Here is a 19,908-nt window from a genome sequence, read left to right as displayed (position 1 = left end):
CACCAGACCAGCTCTGCATGCAAACCTTCTTTACATGCAGATGGTTCCAGGCGTAATCCCTGGCAGCATCCCCAGGCAGAGTGGGGAAATATCTGCCTGAAACCCAGGAGAGCTGCTGTCAGTCTGAATACCAAGGGTCTGACTCAGTATAAGGCAGCTTTATTTATTTAATTTGTTTGTTTGTTTATTTAACTCACATTTATATTCCGCTCTTCCTCCAAGGAGCCCAGAGCAGTGTACATGGTTATGTTTATCCTTACAACAATCCTGTGAGGTAGGTTAGGCTGAGAGAGAAGTGGCTGGCCCAGAGTCACCAAATGAGCTTCATGGCTGAATGAGGATTTGAACTCAGGTCTTCCCGGTTCTAGTCCACCACTCTAACCACTATGCGCTGGCCCATTGTCTTAAATGGTTTTCAAAGAAGATTAGACAAATTCACGGGGGTCCCCATCAGCTGTGAGACTGGATGGAACCTTGGTTTGATCCAGAAGGAATCTTCTTATGTTCAGCCCGTTTTGGCTGTCTCTGCTCTCACGTTACTAGAAGAAAGGAATCTCCACAGGGAATAGCTATTGACTAACAAGGGTGTTTCTGTGGGGAACAGCGGTTGGTTCCCTATGGAGTAGCTTCCTTCCAGATGTTTCTACTTTGACTGGCAGGTCTGTGTCTTTAACAGATGGAAACACATCAGATGCAGCTCTCTCTGGGGTGAAAATGCAGTGAAGAGGCTTTGTGGGGTGTGGGGAGCGTTTTCCAGAGGAATGCAAAACAGCTTGAATGATGGCTTTTATTCTCAAACCTGGGTGTAATTAGCTACTGTATGTTATTTATTCATTTTATATACTGCCCTTCCTAAAGTGGCTCAGAGCTGTTTACATTAAAATCAAACACACATAATAAAACCATTTTAAAAAACACACATTTGAACCAGATTAAAATTAAAATTAAAAAACTAGATATCATTAAGAGCAAAGCTAAAAAGCTGGGTCTTTGAGGCTCTCCTGGAGGCCTCCAAGGAAGATAATCCTCTGAAAAGGCCAAGTTCTGAGAAGGCCAAATTCCCAGGTCACCACCAGATGAACCAGTGGCACCCAAACATGGACCCCTCTGGATGATCTTAAGGAGTGGTGGGGTTCTTGTACAGAAAGATAACCCATACCTTGCCAGCGTGGTGTAGTGGTTAGAGTGTTGGACTAGGACCGGGGAGACCCGAGTTCAAATCCCCCATTCAGCCATGATGCTAGCTGGGTGACTCTGGGCCAGTCATTTCTCTCTCAGCCTAGCCTACTTCACAGGATTGTTGTGAAAGAGAAACTTAAGTATGTAGTACACCGCTCTGGGCTCCTTGGAGGAAGAGCGGGATATAAATGTAATAATAAATAATAATAATACCTAAGCCATTCAGGGCTTCACAGATAATAACCAGCACTTTGTGCTAGTTAAATGGCTTAAAAATAAATGACTTTTCGCTAAAAAAATAAAGGACACGCCTAGGAGATAGGTCCATCAAAGCCTATTGGAGATGGTTTAGATCAGGGTTTCTTAACCTGCCCCCCAGATGTCATTGGACTACAACTTCCATCACCCCCAGACATGGCCTTTGTGGCTGAAGATTATGGGAGTTGTAGTCCAACATCATCTGGGGGCCCCAGGTTAAGAAACCCTGGTTTCGATAGAAGCTGGGGCCTTCTGCATGCAAAGCCGATGGTCTACCACTGAGAAGCTATGCACTTTCTGTATGGGAATTTTGATATGTTTGAAGGCGTCTCGAACGGCACTAGAAATAGTGTTACACCTCCCCATCCCTGCACCTTTTAAAGCAGATGTGTATGAAGACAACTACCCCTTGGTGAAGGCATGTACCATTTATAACCTCCAAGCTGAACATGAATGTCAAGCAATATATGATGGTCAGGTCATCAAAAAAAAAAGCCTCTCATTTATGATGCCCAGATGGGGCTATGGAAATCTGTGAGGCTAAAGTAGATGGCTGGGGTTGGTTGTGGGGCAGCCGTGTCAAAGGTTGTACACGCCAAGTTAGTTTTAAGTTGATGAATTTATCACCAGATGCTGAACTGTTGGAACTACAACACCCATTTTCCACAGCCACTGTGGCTGGGGATGATGGGAGTCGTAATTTAAGAAATGGAGAACGGAGATTGCCTACACCTTTTCCCTAAAGCCAAGCACTCCTGAACAGAATGTTTCACTTTTGCTGGCTTTTCCCTTTTTAGGAGTGCAGTAGCACAGCACATCTTGTTGGTACTTCTGTTGATGGTGTTCAGTGTTTCGCCACTTTGACTTCAAACCTATAGGCTTGCTACCAGAGAGATGCCCGAGATAGAACGGTACCTACCACAGCCACAGAAAATTCCATCCAAATGGTAATTTTCAGTCTAAGACAAGATCCAGTGGGTGTGGATTCTAGGCCTTTTCTGTCTCTATGGGAGAGTCCTGCTTCCATAGACAGAGTTGCACCGCTTCATGTATACCACCAGGCTTATCTGCATTGTGGTTGTGGCCAGACTGTTCAGCCATCTCTAGGGTTCACCCTACAGCTATGCTCTGCAGTGGATTTGGGAGTGGGATACTTTGTACCTGCTTCCCCACTGCTGCAAAAATCCAGGGTACAGTGGGACATTTGTGAAGGGCTGGGATTGCACCGGATACTTGTACCTTAGTACAAATTCAGGAGAGGAGAACTGTCTTGTCCCCTTAGCTTAGCAGTGTCCATCATGGTTGCATATGAATGGGAGACTAGAAGTGTGAGCACTGGAAGAGATTCCCCTGAGGGGATGGAGCCACTCTGGGAAGAGCACCTAGGTTCCAAGTTCCCTCCCTGGCAGCATCTCCAAGCTAGGGCTGGGAGAGATTCCTGCCTGCAACCTTGCAGAAGCCGCTGCCAGTCTGTGTAGACAATACTGTTAGATAGACCTATGGTCTGACTCGGTATATGGCAGCTTCCTATGCTCCTAAATATTTCACCCTGAGCTAACCAGTAGGCAAGATTATCCAGGCCAACTGCTGCTCTGACTTGTGCATTTCTAATTCTGTCCATATATATGGGAAGCATGCCATGTACAAACTCATAGCTGGAAATGTGATCCCGACAGAAGCCTTCAGATCTTGTAATGTGCGCATGCTAGGACTCCATGCTCAGAAGACTTCAAACTACCACAAACAGTTTCCAGTCACTCTGTTTATTTTTGCTGAAGTTGTAGGTACATTTAAAGAGTCGTCCCAAGTACAGTCTGAGGAGCACCTGTAGGGAAATCAAACCTACGAGCATGCATCACAATGGTAGAAACTGCCTCCTTAATTCAAGGACTTGCATATTAGACAAACATGTCAACAAAACCAGTGTCTTAATGTTCTCCGTTGCTCAGGCTGCGGTCCTCAGATTGGTGGTTTGGGGAAACGTCCTCGAAGGTCAATTCCGCAATAAGTCCGAGACTAGCAACCCCAGCTCAAGCGGAGTTCAACAACTCAGTTCACAACTTGAGTTCAACATTAGCTCATCACAGTACATACAGGTGTAGCAAGTCAACTGTTGTACAAGCACTCTTTTCCAAAAGAGATGCAGGAAAAACAAAACCCCCTACATTCTCCCTTGCAGTACCAGAAACCAAAAAGGCACCATAATCGATTGTTTAGAAAACACAACAGGAAGTAGGTCAGCATCCTTGATTTAAAAGAAAAATTGCAAGGACTGTCCCCATTTTCAAAGGATGGAAGGGGAAAGGGGGGAAATTAAACAAGCCCACAAAAGTGTTTAGAAACATGTAAACCTTGCATTGATTCCAGGAACATTGGGTGTAAACACAAGGCAAATATAAAAGGCTTGTTAAAGACTACAAATACTATCCTCCCCCCCTCAACCCATGAAAAAAATCTCTACTTACAAAAATATTAAAAAATATATAGTAACTGCCATTATTAGAGCACAGAATTCTCTTGCGCCAAGTTTTCAGTATGGCAGCACTCCCTAAACAGCGACCCCCCACAATTCAGATTTGAGGGGAAAGTGCAATTGCTTTGTAATTTCACTTTTATTGAAATGTTCAGAGTGAAAGGATTCCACCCTCTTTGCTAGCGCTTAGCTTTTCACGGCTTCAGAGTTAAATGCTTAGGAAACTGTGCCAGTGCTGGCAAGCTGAGAGTTCGTTCAGGATTATGTTTCCTTCCAGGATTATGTTTCCTCCTATTCGTCCCTCCCTCACATGGGACGAATAAGATGATCGGGGCGACATCCTACAGACAAAACTATATTAGTTTTCGACTGCCCCAAGGCCAGAGTTTGATAGCAGTTGTACCTGTCTGCTAGGAACCAATGCTATCCATAACAGTTGCTTACATCTGAAATTCTGCTCAGTTCTATAGTTGGATTAAGTATGGTGGCTAGTATTCTGGGCCAACTTGTTTTATCCAGTGGGGCAATTCACTTGACCCTGTCTGGGAACTTTGGGCAAGCACTAAGTACCAAGTGCTGTATACAGGTAGATACACAGAATGCAATGAACAAATTTCACAATTTTAGAAGATTAATCCCAGGTGGCCCCAAATGAGACTCTTGGATTCTACCGTATGGTGGTAAAGTACCATGAATTCAGGTGGCCACTCGGGTTAGCAGCGAGGCCCACTCACCACCTTGGGTAGACTTTGCGGTGTATGAAATGATGCTTACCGAGCTGAAAGGCAGAGGTGCAATGACTTTTTGAACAACTCGAATTCTACAGCTGAAGGTCTATGTGTTGCTCAGATTGTTCTTGTTAGAATACCCTGGAGAACTCTTCAGTTTTAATGAGGTTCGGCACATAAGAGGTAAACAGTGGAGCAATCTTTTCACAGAACTTCTAGTCCTGTGTCTGTTCAGGTTAAGAACTACAGCCCTGCTGGGGGCTGAATATTCAGACAAGACAGTATGCTTACTTGTCAAAAATTGGACCCTTTTCTACTGCTGGACCTCTGAGTCCCCTTCAACATTGGCCCTTTCTCCTAAGAACAAGATTCAGCAAAATTGGCAACTCATTTGGTAATACAGGCAAACACACATCCAATGCCAGCACTACATATTTACTATCATGCTGAGATGGATTCGAACACTGAAGGAGTCTCCCTTTTCGTGGCTTAGGTAATGTACTCAATCTCCCGTTTCTAAAGCAGTACATCACCAAATGCAAGCTGGACAGTCCTGTCCTGATATCTTGACCCTCAATTACTTTGCTCATGCTTGTAAACTGAAGATGAATTGAAAATAACATATTCCATGCAAAGACCCTGTTGCTGCAGTTTTCATGCCTGCAGTTTTCATATCTAGCCTGGACAAGAGGCAACACTCATTACGTTGTCAGAGCAAAATTTTGGTGATTTCTTAAATCCTGAAACAGAAATTGAAAACAGATACCTATTGCCCACAGTGTGGTATAGTACTCAAGTGAGAAGTCTGAACAGGAAGATACAGGGCGGCCCGATCCGCCACAAACTCCTCTGCGCAAGCCCCAGTGACAAGAACAAGAGTTGCACAAGAGACCATGCAAACTATATTCTAACTGCACAACTTTTAAGACACACATACAATAGAAAGGGATGCTTCCTAAAATGTAGAAAGCACGTTTTTCTGGAAGTATAGAAAGGTGTTTGACACAGAAATGCCGGCTTGATCGGATGTTGCTAACACTTTGTCCTTAAAAACAAAGAACAAATTTGGCTGGCATCCTCGCTCAATTACTCGACGGAAGTCCCACTGAAAGTAATAGCACAAGAAATGAATGGGACTAACTTGTCTTATTAATTTCAATGGGACTTCCGTTGAGTAATTTAGTCAGGATGTTTGCAAATTTTGAGTGTCAAAAAATCTTATTAGGAACTTCCCTCTCTTATCTATCTCTTATCTAGCCAACCATACAAAGCTATGAATATGTTCTTGTCAAGGCACAAATATTGTACTCTTTTCTGTTCCTGCTCTGACTTTCATCCCTTTCCATAAAGTTATTACAGTATACTCCACAGTAGACATTAGGTTGGATTTACTGAAATTTCATAGCTGGGCTCTAGCTAGTGTATTGTGGATTTGATTAAAGATTTAAAAAGCATATTTTTTCCATCACAGCTTTGTTTTTCTTTCCAGAAGCACTCTGGAAAAAGAGAAAGTCTTTTGTTTAGGAGTATTCTTTGAGAAATTTTATATGGAAATCTTTCACTTTCTCCAGCAAGATCTTTAGCTTTTCTACCGGAGGAAGAATTGTCATCCTGAGGGGGGGAAAGAGAGAATTTTAAAATTCAGTGCATAGTAGCAGAGCATTTTTTACTCATAAAAGCAAGTAAAATAAGGCAAAGAGTTCAGTTGCAATTACAACACCACCACCCCTACCAAATGATTAAATGCGATTGTACCTGAAGTGGTAAGTTCCTTCTCTTTGGCCAAATCCACTTCCAGGAACAACACAGATTCCAGTTTCCTCCAAAAGTTTCATACAGTAGAACATGTCCGGAGCCATTTTATGAGCCTGAAGGGAAACAATGGAGCAAATAATAAAACCAGAGCAAAATACATCTAGTATTCCTTCCCAGCTAGAAATCTGAAATTGTTTCCAAGTATTTTCCTTGTACACCTAGCTGGCCAAGCTTCTCTGATGGAGAAAAGGCAGCACAGCACCAGTACAGAAATCCAAAAGAGAGGAGATCTTAAAAAGGTGTGCCAAGAATGACTTACTGGCCCAATGTATCCAGTGACTTGTTCAGGGGCAATGGGTTTAATCCAGAGTCTCTCAAGTTTGGGTCCCCAGACATTGTTGGACAACAACAACATTTATTTAATAACTGTACAATTAATAATGTTTATTATAATGTATAAATAATGAATTACAAACATTATTTATTGTAAAGTGCCCAGAGATGCGGGTTTCCGGCAGTATACAAATATGCTAAATAAATAAAAATACAACTCCCATAATCCCCAGCCACAATGGCCAAAGGCCAAACTTGAGTCCCCAGATGTCGTTGGACTAAAACTCTTAGTCTTAGTCTTTATTTTGGTCTTTGATCAGCATAGACTAAAACTCCCATCATCCCCAAGGCCATTGTGGCTGGGGATGATGGGAGTTGTAGTCAAAAACATCTGGGGACTTAAGTTTGAGAAACCCTGGAATCCGTTCAAAGGATAACCAAAACAGTTTCCCACACTATCTCAGAGTAACAATTCTGGCTGGCAACACCTCTCTGAAATCCCTGAAGCTGCCACACACACTTTCATGGCCCTCTCCATTCCCAGATGGTGTTGACTACAGCTCCCATCATCCCCAGCTGCAATGGACTTTGGCTGAGGATTATGGGGGCTGTAGTCAACAAAATCTGGGAATCTCTGTTACAGGGAACAGTGCTGCAGACTTAAGACTTTTAAGAAGAACCAACTTCAATGATAAGCAGTCAAACAGTTGGGCTCGAAAAGGACCGAGACAGGATCCACCAAGCTCCAAAAACCAGAAAACTGCTGGTGAGGGAGGAAGCAACAACAGAATAGCTCCTGCAAAGCAAAAATTGGAACTCCTGTTCCCCTACAGCACTGCGGCGGCTCCAAAAACACAGTACAACTGTTCTCCCAAACCAACATAGCACATGCAGAATTAGTTGTCAGGGGAAGGAGAGGACTCACCTTTGCTGTCTCAATGGCCTTGGAAGGGATAAATATTCGCGGGAAAGCATACAAAGCTCCTTGGAGCGGGTTGCAGTGAATTCCAGGTACCTGGTTGAACATGTCTTCTGTGAGCTTGGCTTTTTTTGCCAGGTTGTTCAAGACAGACTCCTTCTCCTGTTTCAGCGAAAGAGAGAGAGAGAGAGCGCAATCGTGAACACGGAAGGCAAGCGACCCACGTGGTACATACAGCAGCGCCTGCATCGTTTTCCAACTCCTCGGTTCGTCCTAAAGCAGGATTCTCAACAACCAACAAAAAACAAGATATCTACATACCGCTTTCCAAACAGAAGTTTCCAAAGCGGTTTACACTGAGAAAGAATAAATGATTAAATAAGACGGCTCCCCGCCCCCGAAGGGCTCACAATCTTAAAACAACAACATAAAGGTAGACACCAGCAACAGCCACTGAAGGGATGCTGTACTGCTAAATATAAGGGCATCACCACTTATATCACATCTTCGCTCAGTTAGCAGGGGCTTATTTATTTATTAATTACATGTAATTACCTAGGAGTGACTACCAAGTCAGAGTGACCACCGAGTCGCTGCAAGATGAGCCAGAGGTATACGGAGATGGGCCTTTCTTGATGACCTTAATGTGAGGTGGGGATCATGCAGAAGGAGGCGCTCTCCCAGGTAACCCAGTCCTAAGCCATTTAGGGCTTTAAAGCTAATCGCCAGCACTTTGTATTTTGCCCAGAAACCTATTGGCAGCCAATGCAGGTGTTTTAAGACAGGCATAATATAGTCTCACCGAGAAACCCCAGAGACCAATCTGGCCACTGCATTTTGGACCCACTGAAGTTTCTGAACTACATACAAAAGGTAGCCCCAGCCTTTGTATAGCCATGAAATGTGTCTGCTTAAGAAAGCGCCACTCATGCTTTGAGAAAAGTGGGAGACGACACACACAGCCCCCTACCTTGACGAACTGTGCATAAGATTCTTCCCCAGGCACGGGAGGATTCACTACAATGTCCATGGCTGCTTGACCAGAAACCGGCGGACACAACCGGACTGAAAGGAGCTTAACAAGTTGCCCTTTAATATCGGGGTGCAAGTTAATCACTTCCATGTAGCCCCCTCTGTAGCCACACCTGAGAGGAACGGGGAGCAGAAAAGAATCGGGGAGGGGGAGAGAAAGGAATACATTCCGATATTCAAATCAGCAAAAACAGCAGTACAAAGATGGCGTACGGTAGGCCAGGGGTTCCCCACCTGTGGCACTCTAGAGATGCTACTGAACTACAACTCCCATCATCGCCAGCTACAATTGAGTGTGGCTGGGGATGACGGGAGTTGTAGTTCAGCAACATCTTGGAGTACCACAGGTTTGGAACCCCGGCTATAGACTCCAAGAAAGTGAAAATACTGCTTCTTTATAGAGCTTCAGTGACAAACTATAGTAGTTCCATAAGAACATAGGAAGTCTTCTATTCTACATACAAGTGGACACATTTTCCTTATGTTCTAGGAACACAGGAAGCTGCCATATACTGAGTCAGACCACTGGTCCATCTAGCTCAGAATTGTCTACCCAGATTGGCAGCGGCTTCTCTAAGGTTGCAGGCAGGAGTCTCTCCCAGCCCTATCTTGGAGATGCTGCTAAGAAGTGAAATTGGGACCTTCTGCATGCATCTTTGCAGAGCAGCCCCCTCCCCTGAGGGGAATATCTTACAGTGCTCACACATGTCTCCCAATCAAATGAAAATCAGGGCAGACCCTGCTTAGCAAAGGAGACAATTCATGCTTGCTACCACAAGACCAGCTCTCCTCCCTAGTTTTTGAGATTCATATGGAAGGTCTTTGTGTGCTTCACAAACTGGTCCCAAAATGAGTCCTTTCGTGGGCTGAAAGTGTGATATTTCAGGCTAATTTTCCTTCTGAAAAGGAAGCCTTTGGTAAAATGGGACAAGCCATTTTGGCATTTGAAATGCAGCCTGCCCATTCCCTGGGTTGGTAGACCGCCGTGTCACCTTTCAAAACCTTTCCAGTGGCGTGAGGGCTGGCTACAATTCAAACCAAGCAGATGCCCCTCAGGAAAAGAGAATGAAAGCTGTCAATAATGCTAAATGCCATGAAGCAGGGGAAAGGAGACGACGGAACTCACTCGCCCATGTATCCCTTGGAGGTGGAATGAAAGGAGGCCAGTTCCACATTACTGGAGTAATCCGGTCCCATCTCGTACAGGATCTTTTTGAAGGAGTTAAACTCGCAGCTTTCCGAGTAGACGTTGTCTTGATAAACCTGTACCATCAGAAGACACATGATGTGTGCTTTGCTTACAGCCAGCCAACAGTAGATTATGTATCTTGTAAAAGACATGCCCTGTGGCTTCAATACTCTTATTACCTCATCAGCCAGAAGAAACAGTTTCTCCTCCCAAGCAAAGTGTATCACGTCTTCAATGCACTTTCTGCTTTGAACCTGACCTAAATTGGGTGGGGGGGGGGAGAGAGAAGAACAGGGGAAGAGAGAGAAAATATCAAATTATAACTTCTAGAACAGAGGTTCCCAGCTTGGGATTCTAGTGCCCCTAGAGGTACTTGGGGGGCTCCCAAGGGATACTCAGGGCTCTCCGGCCTCCCCACGCTGCAACTGCATGGTTTGTTCGACTCGTCCTCTGCACCTGATTGGCTAGCTACATGCTGAAGCTCAGCATACCTCTCCTCTCAGCCTGACTGACAGGCTTTAGAAAGTTATCACTGACCACTCCCATTGTAATTTACAGGACAATTATTTATGTATTTATTAATTTACTAATTAATTACATTTCTATTTCGCCCTATCCATCCAAAGACTCTGGCGGGTTGTGTACAACAATAAAAAGCAAACCATTTAAAACCAACAGCTTAAAACAACAAGCTTAAAAACATTTACAACAAATTAAAAACCCTGGAAGGCCAGGCCAAACAGAGGGCTCTCCTGAAGGCCGATAATGAATTCAAATTGCAGATTTCTGCAGGGAGTGCCTTCCACAGCCCAGGAGCAGCTGCAGAGAAGGCCCAGTTCCGAGTCACCACCAGATGTACTGGTGGTAACCCGAGACGGATCTCTCCCGATGACCTCAACGTGCAGTGGGGATCATGCAGAAGAAGGCGCTCTCTCAGGTAACCTGGACTTAAGCTGTTCAGGGCTTTAAAGTACACAATTAATTGTGGCTGAGGATGATGTGGAAGACCGTAAGTCTCGATGAAGAGGTATCTAGTGGTCCATTACACAGACCAAGGAATCTTCACAACACCTCCACATTTCCTTTCCGGACACCCATTGTAAAAATCTCCCCACTTTTGCAAATGAACAGCTTATCACATGCAAAGCAGCTTGCTCATAATGCCCGTAATAAACCAGCCCTAATTCTGAGCCCTGGGCAGGACTGACATGAACCTGGACATCTACTAAGGCCACCAAAAGCTGGGGTCTTGAAAGACAGAGAATTAAAGTGAGAAAGGGACAGAGTTGTCCGAGTTCTGCAGACCTGTGGGATTTCCTGGATTGATGATGCACAGGACCTTCGGGTTACAGTAAGCTTTGGCTTCATTCAAGGAACGACGGAGTTCATCCACGTCTAGGGCCCAGCAGTTCTCTTCGTCAAGGTAATAGTTCACCTGAATAGCATCCAATTCTGAAATGGCTGCTGAATACAAGGGATACTGTGGGATTGGGATCATCACGCCAGTCCGTGATCTCCCTCCTCCGGAGACAAGGATCTTTAGAATAGTCTGAGGGCGGGGGTGAAAAAGGAGAAATTTTGTTTTCCTGTTTACTCCAACAGCTACTAGCCTGTCCCCCTACTAAAAACTACAAAGCAGGTAACAATTTTTTTGCATGGTTTCCTAAAAAGCAACCAGAGAAAAGGAATGACTGGTCTCCTAAGGGAGTCAGAAGCCAGGGGTGGGGGGCACTAAAGAGAATGCTCAGGTCTGGAACGGGGCCATCTTTCACCTCACTGAATGGTGCCTACTGTTGGAAGAACCTGTCCAAGATAGCTTTTAAGGGCCTTTCTCGGGGTGCCCTCCTTTGCAAAGATAAGATGGGCGATGGGTGGAAAGAAGACTTTTTTGTGGCTGTGTCCTGATTATGAAACTCTTTTCCCCAAGGGAAATCCACCGGGAGCTTTCCTTGATATCCTTTACATACCAAGCAAAGCATGAGTCTTGTAATTTTGCCAAATCACGGAGCTGAAGGGAGAGACTAGTACCAGTTTAATCGGCACGCTGGGACAGGTGACTGCTAGTAGAAATTGCTACTGAAGAAGATTTAGTCTAGTCGAAAAGCGTTTGGCAAACTTACAAGACTGATCAGAGATTGGCAAAACCAGAAGACGGATCTGACATTTCATCTCAGATATAACGCGACATTGCAACCACATGGGAATATTTGTCTACCCTTCTCCCATCCATCGTCAATATGACATTCTGGAAATGAATTATCGGATTTAATATTTGCAGTCGGACACACAGAGATCATTTTTATGAGATCTTATTGATCATCTTCCATACACTTTATTTGTGATATATAGATATATTCTATCGATTTGGATTATATTTAATGTAGTCCAGATAGTTTTCAACCATTCAGTTTTATCTCTCTTATTATATTAAAACATTAGCACATAGTATTTGGATTCTTTCTTGATGTTTTGATACACAGATTGGTAGCAGCTTCTCCAAGGTTGCAGGTGGGAGTCTCTCTCAGCCCTGTCTTGGAGATACTGCCAGGGAGGGAACTTGGAACCTAGATGCTCTTCCCAGAGCGGCTCCATCTCCTAAGGGGGAATATCTTACAGTGCTCACACATGTCGTCTCCCATCCAAATGCAAACCGGGGTGGACCCTGATTAGCAAAGCGGACCATTCATGCTTGCTACCACAAGACCAGCTGAACTATATGGCTCTTTAGCCTGTTCCTGTAAGGTTCCCCTTATACAGTATGCTGAATCCTCTAAGATAATGACCCACACCAGCTCCCTGACTACAGCTGACAGCTGCAGAGGAATCTGATTAATTGCTGGCCATTATTGCTAAAACCCCATTTCATTAGCAAGAAAGGAACAGGCACAGCCCATCACGGGGAGGCCCAGATTTCCTGGCAAAGGTTCTGCACAAGCGACTCGTTGTCCACAGACCCGTCCCTGACCAGCTGCCAAAGCAAAGGCCAAGAACACCAGATGAATCAATACAACGGCAGAGCCAGCTGTGCTGCACTACCAAACGGTGCCAGCGGAGGGCATTTCAATTAAGTTTTGCAAGGCGGCAGAGAGGCACATATTTGCAGATGGGCTCTCTAAAGCCACCACACTGCTGTATGCTCAAGCAGAGATGGGCCGGCTCCCTGCTGGAGGCGGACGCAAACCGTGCTGGCATTCCTGCACACACTTGGTTGCCAAAGACCGGAGGGGGGGAAAGGGGTGGCAGCTGGAGACGGGTTTTAGGTTTAACGGCGATTACAGGTATTTTTCAGTGAGCAAAATCTATTTTCCTCCAATACGATCTCATTGGGGGCTGGGGTGGGGTGGGAAGTCAGATCAAAAGTTTCAGCTGCTCTTATTTGGCGGGACTCGGCTTGGAATTGTGAGGGCAGCGTCTGCTATCATGTATCCTCGGAAATCAAAGGGGGGATGGAGGTCTTTCTGTGCGCAAGAGGCAGGGCTCTTAACCTCTGCTGAGGTTCCTGCCTGTGCCCCAGTGGGCCCCACCTGATGTTGAGGACTCGCAAATTATTTGAAGTGCGTGGTGAAAGGCGGCTGCTGCCAGTTATGTATGAATTGGGGCTCTGTTCCCCTCACCATTTTCCCTCCCTTTGGGGAGGAGAGCTGGTCTGGCGGCAGCAGGCATGAATGGTCCCCTTTGCTAAGCAGGATCCACCCTGGTTTGCATTTGAAGGGGAGACGACATGTGTGAGCACTGACAGATATTCCTTTTAGGGGATGGGGCCTCTCTGGGAAGAGCATCTGCATGCTTGCATGGAGAAGGTTCCAGGTTCAATCCCTGGCATCTTGAGATAGGGCTGAGAAAGATGCCTGCCTGCAACCTTGGAGAAGCCGCTGCCAGTCTGGGCAGACAATACTGAGCTAGATGGACCAAGAGTCTGACTCTGTATATGGCAGCTTCCTATGTTCCTCTACCACCGGTCTCATGGCTGTAAGCAGGGTCAGAGGGGCACGAAGCCAGAGTAGGAAAGCCCTGGGCACTCCCAATCAGCTGTCATGTGAACGCCAAGATGAAATCTGGAGGAGGGGAAGAGAGTGATTGTGTGGGAGGCAGGTAGGATCGGCACAAACAGCCCACATCCTCTTCCCAGCATTTTATGGAGGGCGGACGAAAAGCCATCCCGCCCAGCTCCTGCCTCCCACACAATCCATATCCTCTCCTCCTACCTTGATCTTTGCAAACACGACCTCCAGTCGGGAGCACACCTGGCTTCCCTGCCTGTCTGGGCACTCCTCCGACCCTGGTTAGGATTGTGAGAACAACCTCACTGAGGTCCTTCACACAACCAAAAACTGTGTTCTACTCGGGTCTGGGAGCTAGGTGTGCTCCCAGTTTTCGGTTGTGTGGAAGCAAGGTAGGAGGGAAACCTGGGTGGGAGCGAGGTAGGAGTGTGGGAGCAAGGTCAAGAAAAGCTACCCAGGTTTTCCTCCTACCTTGCTTCTACACAATCACTTCCACCAAGGTTTTCCAACTACTTTGCTTCAACACAACCAAAAACTGGAAGCACACACAGCTCCCAAGCTCCCACGGTTTTTTATTCGATGAATGACCTCATTACCTTGTACAGCCAGTTCCCAGGTCATCACCAGCTTTCCAAATCCCAAGGGTTGCCATCATCACAACAACCCGGGGCAGATTAAGTACATTTACGTACAAGGAGCCCTGCCTGAAGTGGAGGCAGGGCTCGTGCGAGGCACGCACGAGAAGCAAAACCTACCGCAATGCCGTCACTTGCTCCCGTCGTCAGGTATATGTTATCAGGGTCCGCAGGCACGCCTCCATCTCGCCTTTCAATGTAGGCTGCGACATCTTCGCGGATACAGTTCACCCCTTGGCTGGCACTATAAGAACCTGACCGGAAAAGGGGAACACCATCAGAGAGTCACATGCAAAGAAGAGGAAACCTCTCAGTTCTTACCTGCTGATCACCGAGATTTCAAAGCTTCCCTGACTGACTTGATTTTCTTTGAAATTTTCTGCCGAGTCACATGCAATTATCCTAAGCATGAGTAGGTACTTGGATAACTGTGATAATTCTAGAGCCAATACATGCCACTGACTGCTGACTTCGGGGATGTGTGCGTTTACCAAACCGGGCTTGCCCAGCTGCTTTGGCAACTCTAAGCAAGAGTACATAAGAACAGCCCTGCTGGATTGGGTCCGTGACCTATCTAGTCCAGCCTCCTGTTCCCCACAGTGGCCCACCAGATGCCCTGGAGAAGCCCACAGGCAAGAGGTGAGGGCATGCCCTCTCTCCTGCTGTTGCTCCCCTACAAGTGATATTGAGAGGCATCATGCCTCTGAGACTGGAGGTGGCCTATAGCCACCAGACTAGTAACCACTGATAGACCGGCCCTCCATGCATTTGTCTAAGCCCCTTTTAAAGCCATCCAAGCTAGTGGCCATCCCCACATCCCATGGCAGAGAACTCTATAGGTTAATTGTGCGCTGCGTAAAAAAGTCCTTCCTTTGGTTGGTCCTAAATTTCCTGGCATCCGTTTCATGTAAGTACATGTCTGGCTCTTTTAAAAAATGCATTGGCCCATTTCTGGTAGGAAGAATTGCAACTGGTGTCTGTCCTTTCCGAAGTGACTTCCGCAGGTCAAATGGAAAAGTTCACCATCACGTCAATCGTCAGTGCAATTGTGGGAAGCAATTAGCACTGAATCTACTGCAATGTGTGCCTCTATCAGCAGCCTATTTAAAAGCAAAGAGGTCCTGCAGCATAATGGGACAACACAATGAATTAACTGCACTGTTGTCTCTTTAGTCTCCCATCGCTGAAGGCCTAATACCTTCCGTTAATCTCTAAGATGGCGGGCGGTCTTTTCTAATTTTGTGAGCCCATCCAGTCTTGCATAAAAGACCTGTCTTTCACATGAAATGGAAGAGTGATCACGCACAATACTTGTGGCTACCTGGGTGGCTTTGTACAGAAACTGGCAGAGAGGGAATGTTTCTGTGAAAAGCACATTCGTGTATTGTAGAGTTTGGGCAGCTCACAAAGAAATACTTTTAAGAGCACACAGGCATTCTTATGTAGGCTGCTGGTCCTGCCTACAAAGCCTCCAGGTTTATTTGAAAACAGGTTTCGTAGGAACACAGGAACATAGGCAGCTGCCATATACCGAGTCAGACCCTTGGTCAATCTAGCTCAACATTGTCTACACAGACTGGCAGTAGCTTCTCCAAGGTTGCAGGCAGGAGTCTCTCTCAGCCCTGTCTTGGAGATGCCGGGGAGAGAACTTGGAACCTTCTGCATGAAAGCAGGTACTCTTCCCAGAGCAGCCCCAAGGGGAATATCTTACAATGCTCACATGGGTAGCCTCCCATTCAAATACAAACCAAGGTGGACCCTTCTTAGCAAAGGGGACAATTAATGCTTGCTACCAATGCTTGCTACCACAAGACCAGCTCCTCTCATGCCCTCATGTTTCCAGAGAGATGCTTTCACACTGCAATAAGGGCTCAGAAACCAGATAACAAGCAGAATGCACTGAGTTTGAATGGTTTCTAAGCTTATTGCTTGATATGAGGGGAGCTGCCATAGCAGCCTTCCAAAGCATTGTTCTAGAAAGTTTCACAGGGGCTAGAAACGTGATTTTAAATTTTATAAAACAAAAAGGTATTTATATTCCGGCTTACACTATTGCTTCTGTGCCAGATGCCAAAATGCCACACTACAGAGCAAATATGCTTAAGGGCTGACTTGTTTCCATCTCATACAATTCCACTTCCTTATAGATCTAGTTAAACTCGTTTCCCACTTAGATCAATATTAGGCACACCTTCAGGGTCTAGGAAATAAAATGTGTGGGCGTAAGAATGTGGATCTAGCTGTCTTTCTGCTCATAGTTGTGTTCTCTAGCCTAAGCAGAAAGACAGATAGCTAGATTCGACATGGGGCAATTTAAAACCCTAGCAGGGCTGATTTTATTTGCCAGTGGGCTGGTGTTATTTTCATTTAGATTTAATGTGGAGCAAGAGGGAAATTTGAGCATGCATATTTTAACCTTTCTTGCTCTATCTCACTAAACAACTATTGTTCAATCCTCTCCAGACACAGGTAACAATCCTAGAAGTAGGATGAATCACTGATTTAAGTCAAGCTACCCAACAGAGTGTATTCCTCCCTCCCCCCCCCCCACAAACACTGATTTTTATTGCTTTTTAGGAGTCCTGCCATATGTGAAATAAGCACCAATCACAAACAATTAAGAAACGGCCCTTATTTTAATTATGCCCTTAGAAATGTCACATTACTTTCTTTCCAGGCAAGAAAAGAGAGTTAATCAAGGCTGTCAGACCCCGAAGTCCCTGGCAATAGCCTAGAGACAAGGCACTATTTATAGAACAGCAACTTAAAACAGTGCTTCTCCAGCACAGACACAAGCAAGACTCGGGTACCGGATTGCCTTGGGATGCAATACACCTCACCTGGGGAGATGTCCCATAAAAACCAGCAGAACTTGTTCCCTAATGACCAAGACTAGGATCGGATTCTTAAGAAGTAATCAAAGAATGTGCCATATTTACCCAAATCCAAGATGAGATTTTTCTGCAGTTCTTTCCTGTTAAATATTTGGCGTGGGGGGGGGGGGGTAGGAGTGGGGGTCGGGTCGTCCTACATTCAGAGTCCTCTTACATTTGGGTAAACACATATATACATGTATTTGCCCGGTTTCGGCTAGTGCGCCAGCTTTCTCCCCTTTCTCGAGAAAGCAGATCTGGCCTCTGTTACCCATGCCTTAGTCATGTCAGGGCTGGATTACTGTAACGCGCTCTACGTGGGGCTGCCCTTGAAGAATATTCAGAAACTGCAGCTAGTGCAAAATGCGGCAGCTAGGATTTTATCTGGAGCTGCCCGGTGGGAGCACATCACACCCATTTTGAAAGAGCTGCACTGGCTACCAGTTTGTTTCCGGGTCCAATTCAAGGTGCTGGTTTTGACCTTTAAAGCCCTTAACGGTTTGGGCCCGGGATACCTGAGGGACCGCCTGCTCCCAAGGGTTGCTGCCCACTTGACGAGATCATCTGAGGGGGGTCCTGCTCCAGGCGCCGATAATGAGGGAGGCTCGGCTGTTGTGCATGTGGGACAGAGCCTTCTCTGTGGCTGCCCCCAGACTGGAATGTTCTCCCGGTGGCCATTCACTTCTCAGTCTCCATCACGGCTTTTAGGAAGCATGTGAAAACTTGGCTTTTTACCCAGGCTTTCATGAGATTGTCTCTACTGCTGCTTCTTTGTATTTTGTCTGGTTATTTTATGCTTGCATTTTAAATCTTTTTAGTCATATTTACGTTTTTATATTTTAGGTTAATACTTTAATTGTGTATTTGTATAGTCTTGTTTTAATTTTTCTGTGTGAACCGCCTTGGGATTGTTTTAATGAAAGACTGTATATACATTCAACAAGCAGACAAGTATTTAACATCTGCCTTTTAAGGCAGGCGTTCCCAACCTGTGGTACTCCCAGGTGCTGCTGAACTACAACTCCCATCACCCTCAGGCACAATAAATTGTAGCTGAGGATGATGGGAGTTGTAGTTCAGCAACATCCGGAGTACCACAGGTTGGAAACTCTTGCCTTGAACAAACCCTTCGGGTGTAACTCTGCTACTGAATGACAGCAGCAGTTTTCTGGTCCCTGACATCCTCTGTCCTGCTTGTAAAGCTAGCTTCGGAGTAGAGTGTTGAGCAGAGGACATGGGAGACAACATGGTGATCATCAGCTGTTATTAGCTGTGTTTGTGGGTGGCTTTTAGCATCACTGAGATATCCAGGGGGGAAACTTCCACAAGTAACAAAAGCAGGTGCTAAGAATCCCTGTGCCCGTTGTCAAAAGGAAAAGTGTGCAGGCTTCCTCATTCTGGAGGAAAATTTCCAAACATATAGGAAGCATCTGCTAAATACTTAGAAAAGGGTCCCTACACAGCTCCAAGTGGTACAGATGGTCGCAAAAATTAAAATTAAAATACAAATATAAAAATAACCTGAATATAAAAAATTAATAACTCATAAAATAATAATAATACATAACAAAGCAGCAGCAAAAACAATACTCTCATTCAAAAGATATTTCTCTCTCTCTCTCTTTCTCTCTCTCTAGATATATTTATTTCTGTGCAAATATTTATTTAGGCACATTTCTATATCACCCCATATACCAATCTCTGGGCAGTTTATCTCCAGGTGGGAGGCTTTCAGTCTCCTTCCGTCTACCTGCATACGACCTTCTTGCTAAACTATTCTACATGAACTCAGATTTCAACTTCTGGAAACACCCACATTTTTGCAGGGGGAATTTACAAAATATAATTAAGACGTGTAAACTAGCTAACCTTGAATGATTTATTCTGTTAGCATGCTGGATATCTTGAATGATATGAAACCTCGGCGCATCCAAAATGGAGGAAGCAAAAGGTCTCTCTCTCTCTCTCTCTCAATGTGATGGGCAGAGAGGAGGGGGGAGAGAATGGCCACACAAGGCACACCCACTATTTTAAAAAGTCAAAAGCATCCATCGGATCTCCTGACTGTCATTAAAAACCCACAGAAATAAGATCACACACTTATTTCCTAAAACCTGGTAATTACGCTCATTTCAATGGAAGACCTATCATTTGAATTAATAACATCAAAAGAGTACCTAAGCTGTTCCCTCCACAATCCTGCAAGATGCGTCTCGCTCTTTCCTTAGAGTCTTCAGGGAAGCTGGGGCTGTCCAACAGGTCTGGGTATGTGCAGAGTGCAACCACCTACATGATCCGGGGGGAAAACACGGAAACGGGTTATGGCCATGGGTTACTTCTTAGGCCTCCTTTATTTTTATTTTTTTAAATTAAATTAATAGGTACGGTGTGCCGTTGAGTCGGTGTCAACTCCTGGCGCCCACAGAGCCCTGTGGTTGTCTTTGGTAGAATACAGGAGGGGTTGACCATTGCCTCCTCTTGCACAGTATGAGAGGATGCCTTTCAGCATCTTCCTAGATCGCTGCTGCCCGAT

General features: G+C 45.4%; 1 protein-coding gene across 1 annotated transcript in view; it reads right to left on the bottom strand.

Moving 5' to 3' along the window:
- Nucleotides 1-3,184: 3,184 nt before the first annotated feature.
- Nucleotides 3,185-19,908, bottom strand: part of GPT2 (glutamic--pyruvic transaminase 2) — a 31,674-nt gene continuing 14,950 nt past the window's right edge. The window contains exons 3-11 of the mRNA XM_053271419.1: nucleotides 19,553-19,661; nucleotides 14,623-14,756; nucleotides 11,172-11,415; nucleotides 10,046-10,125; nucleotides 9,804-9,940; nucleotides 8,616-8,790; nucleotides 7,652-7,807; nucleotides 6,394-6,506; nucleotides 3,185-6,249 (exon numbers count right to left, since the gene is read on the bottom strand). Coding sequence (XP_053127394.1) covers nucleotides 6,159-6,249; nucleotides 6,394-6,506; nucleotides 7,652-7,807; nucleotides 8,616-8,790; nucleotides 9,804-9,940; nucleotides 10,046-10,125; nucleotides 11,172-11,415; nucleotides 14,623-14,756; nucleotides 19,553-19,661 — 1,239 coding nt within the window. The 3' untranslated portion in view covers nucleotides 3,185-6,158. The remainder of the gene's footprint in view (nucleotides 6,250-6,393; nucleotides 6,507-7,651; nucleotides 7,808-8,615; nucleotides 8,791-9,803; nucleotides 9,941-10,045; nucleotides 10,126-11,171; nucleotides 11,416-14,622; nucleotides 14,757-19,552; nucleotides 19,662-19,908) is intronic.

This window comes from Hemicordylus capensis, chromosome 9 (assembly GCF_027244095.1).
Source record: "Hemicordylus capensis ecotype Gifberg chromosome 9, rHemCap1.1.pri, whole genome shotgun sequence".
NCBI lineage: Eukaryota > Metazoa > Chordata > Lepidosauria > Squamata > Cordylidae > Hemicordylus > Hemicordylus capensis.
Note: the sequence above shows the minus strand (reverse complement) of the source record. Positions and strands in the feature narration are given on the sequence as shown.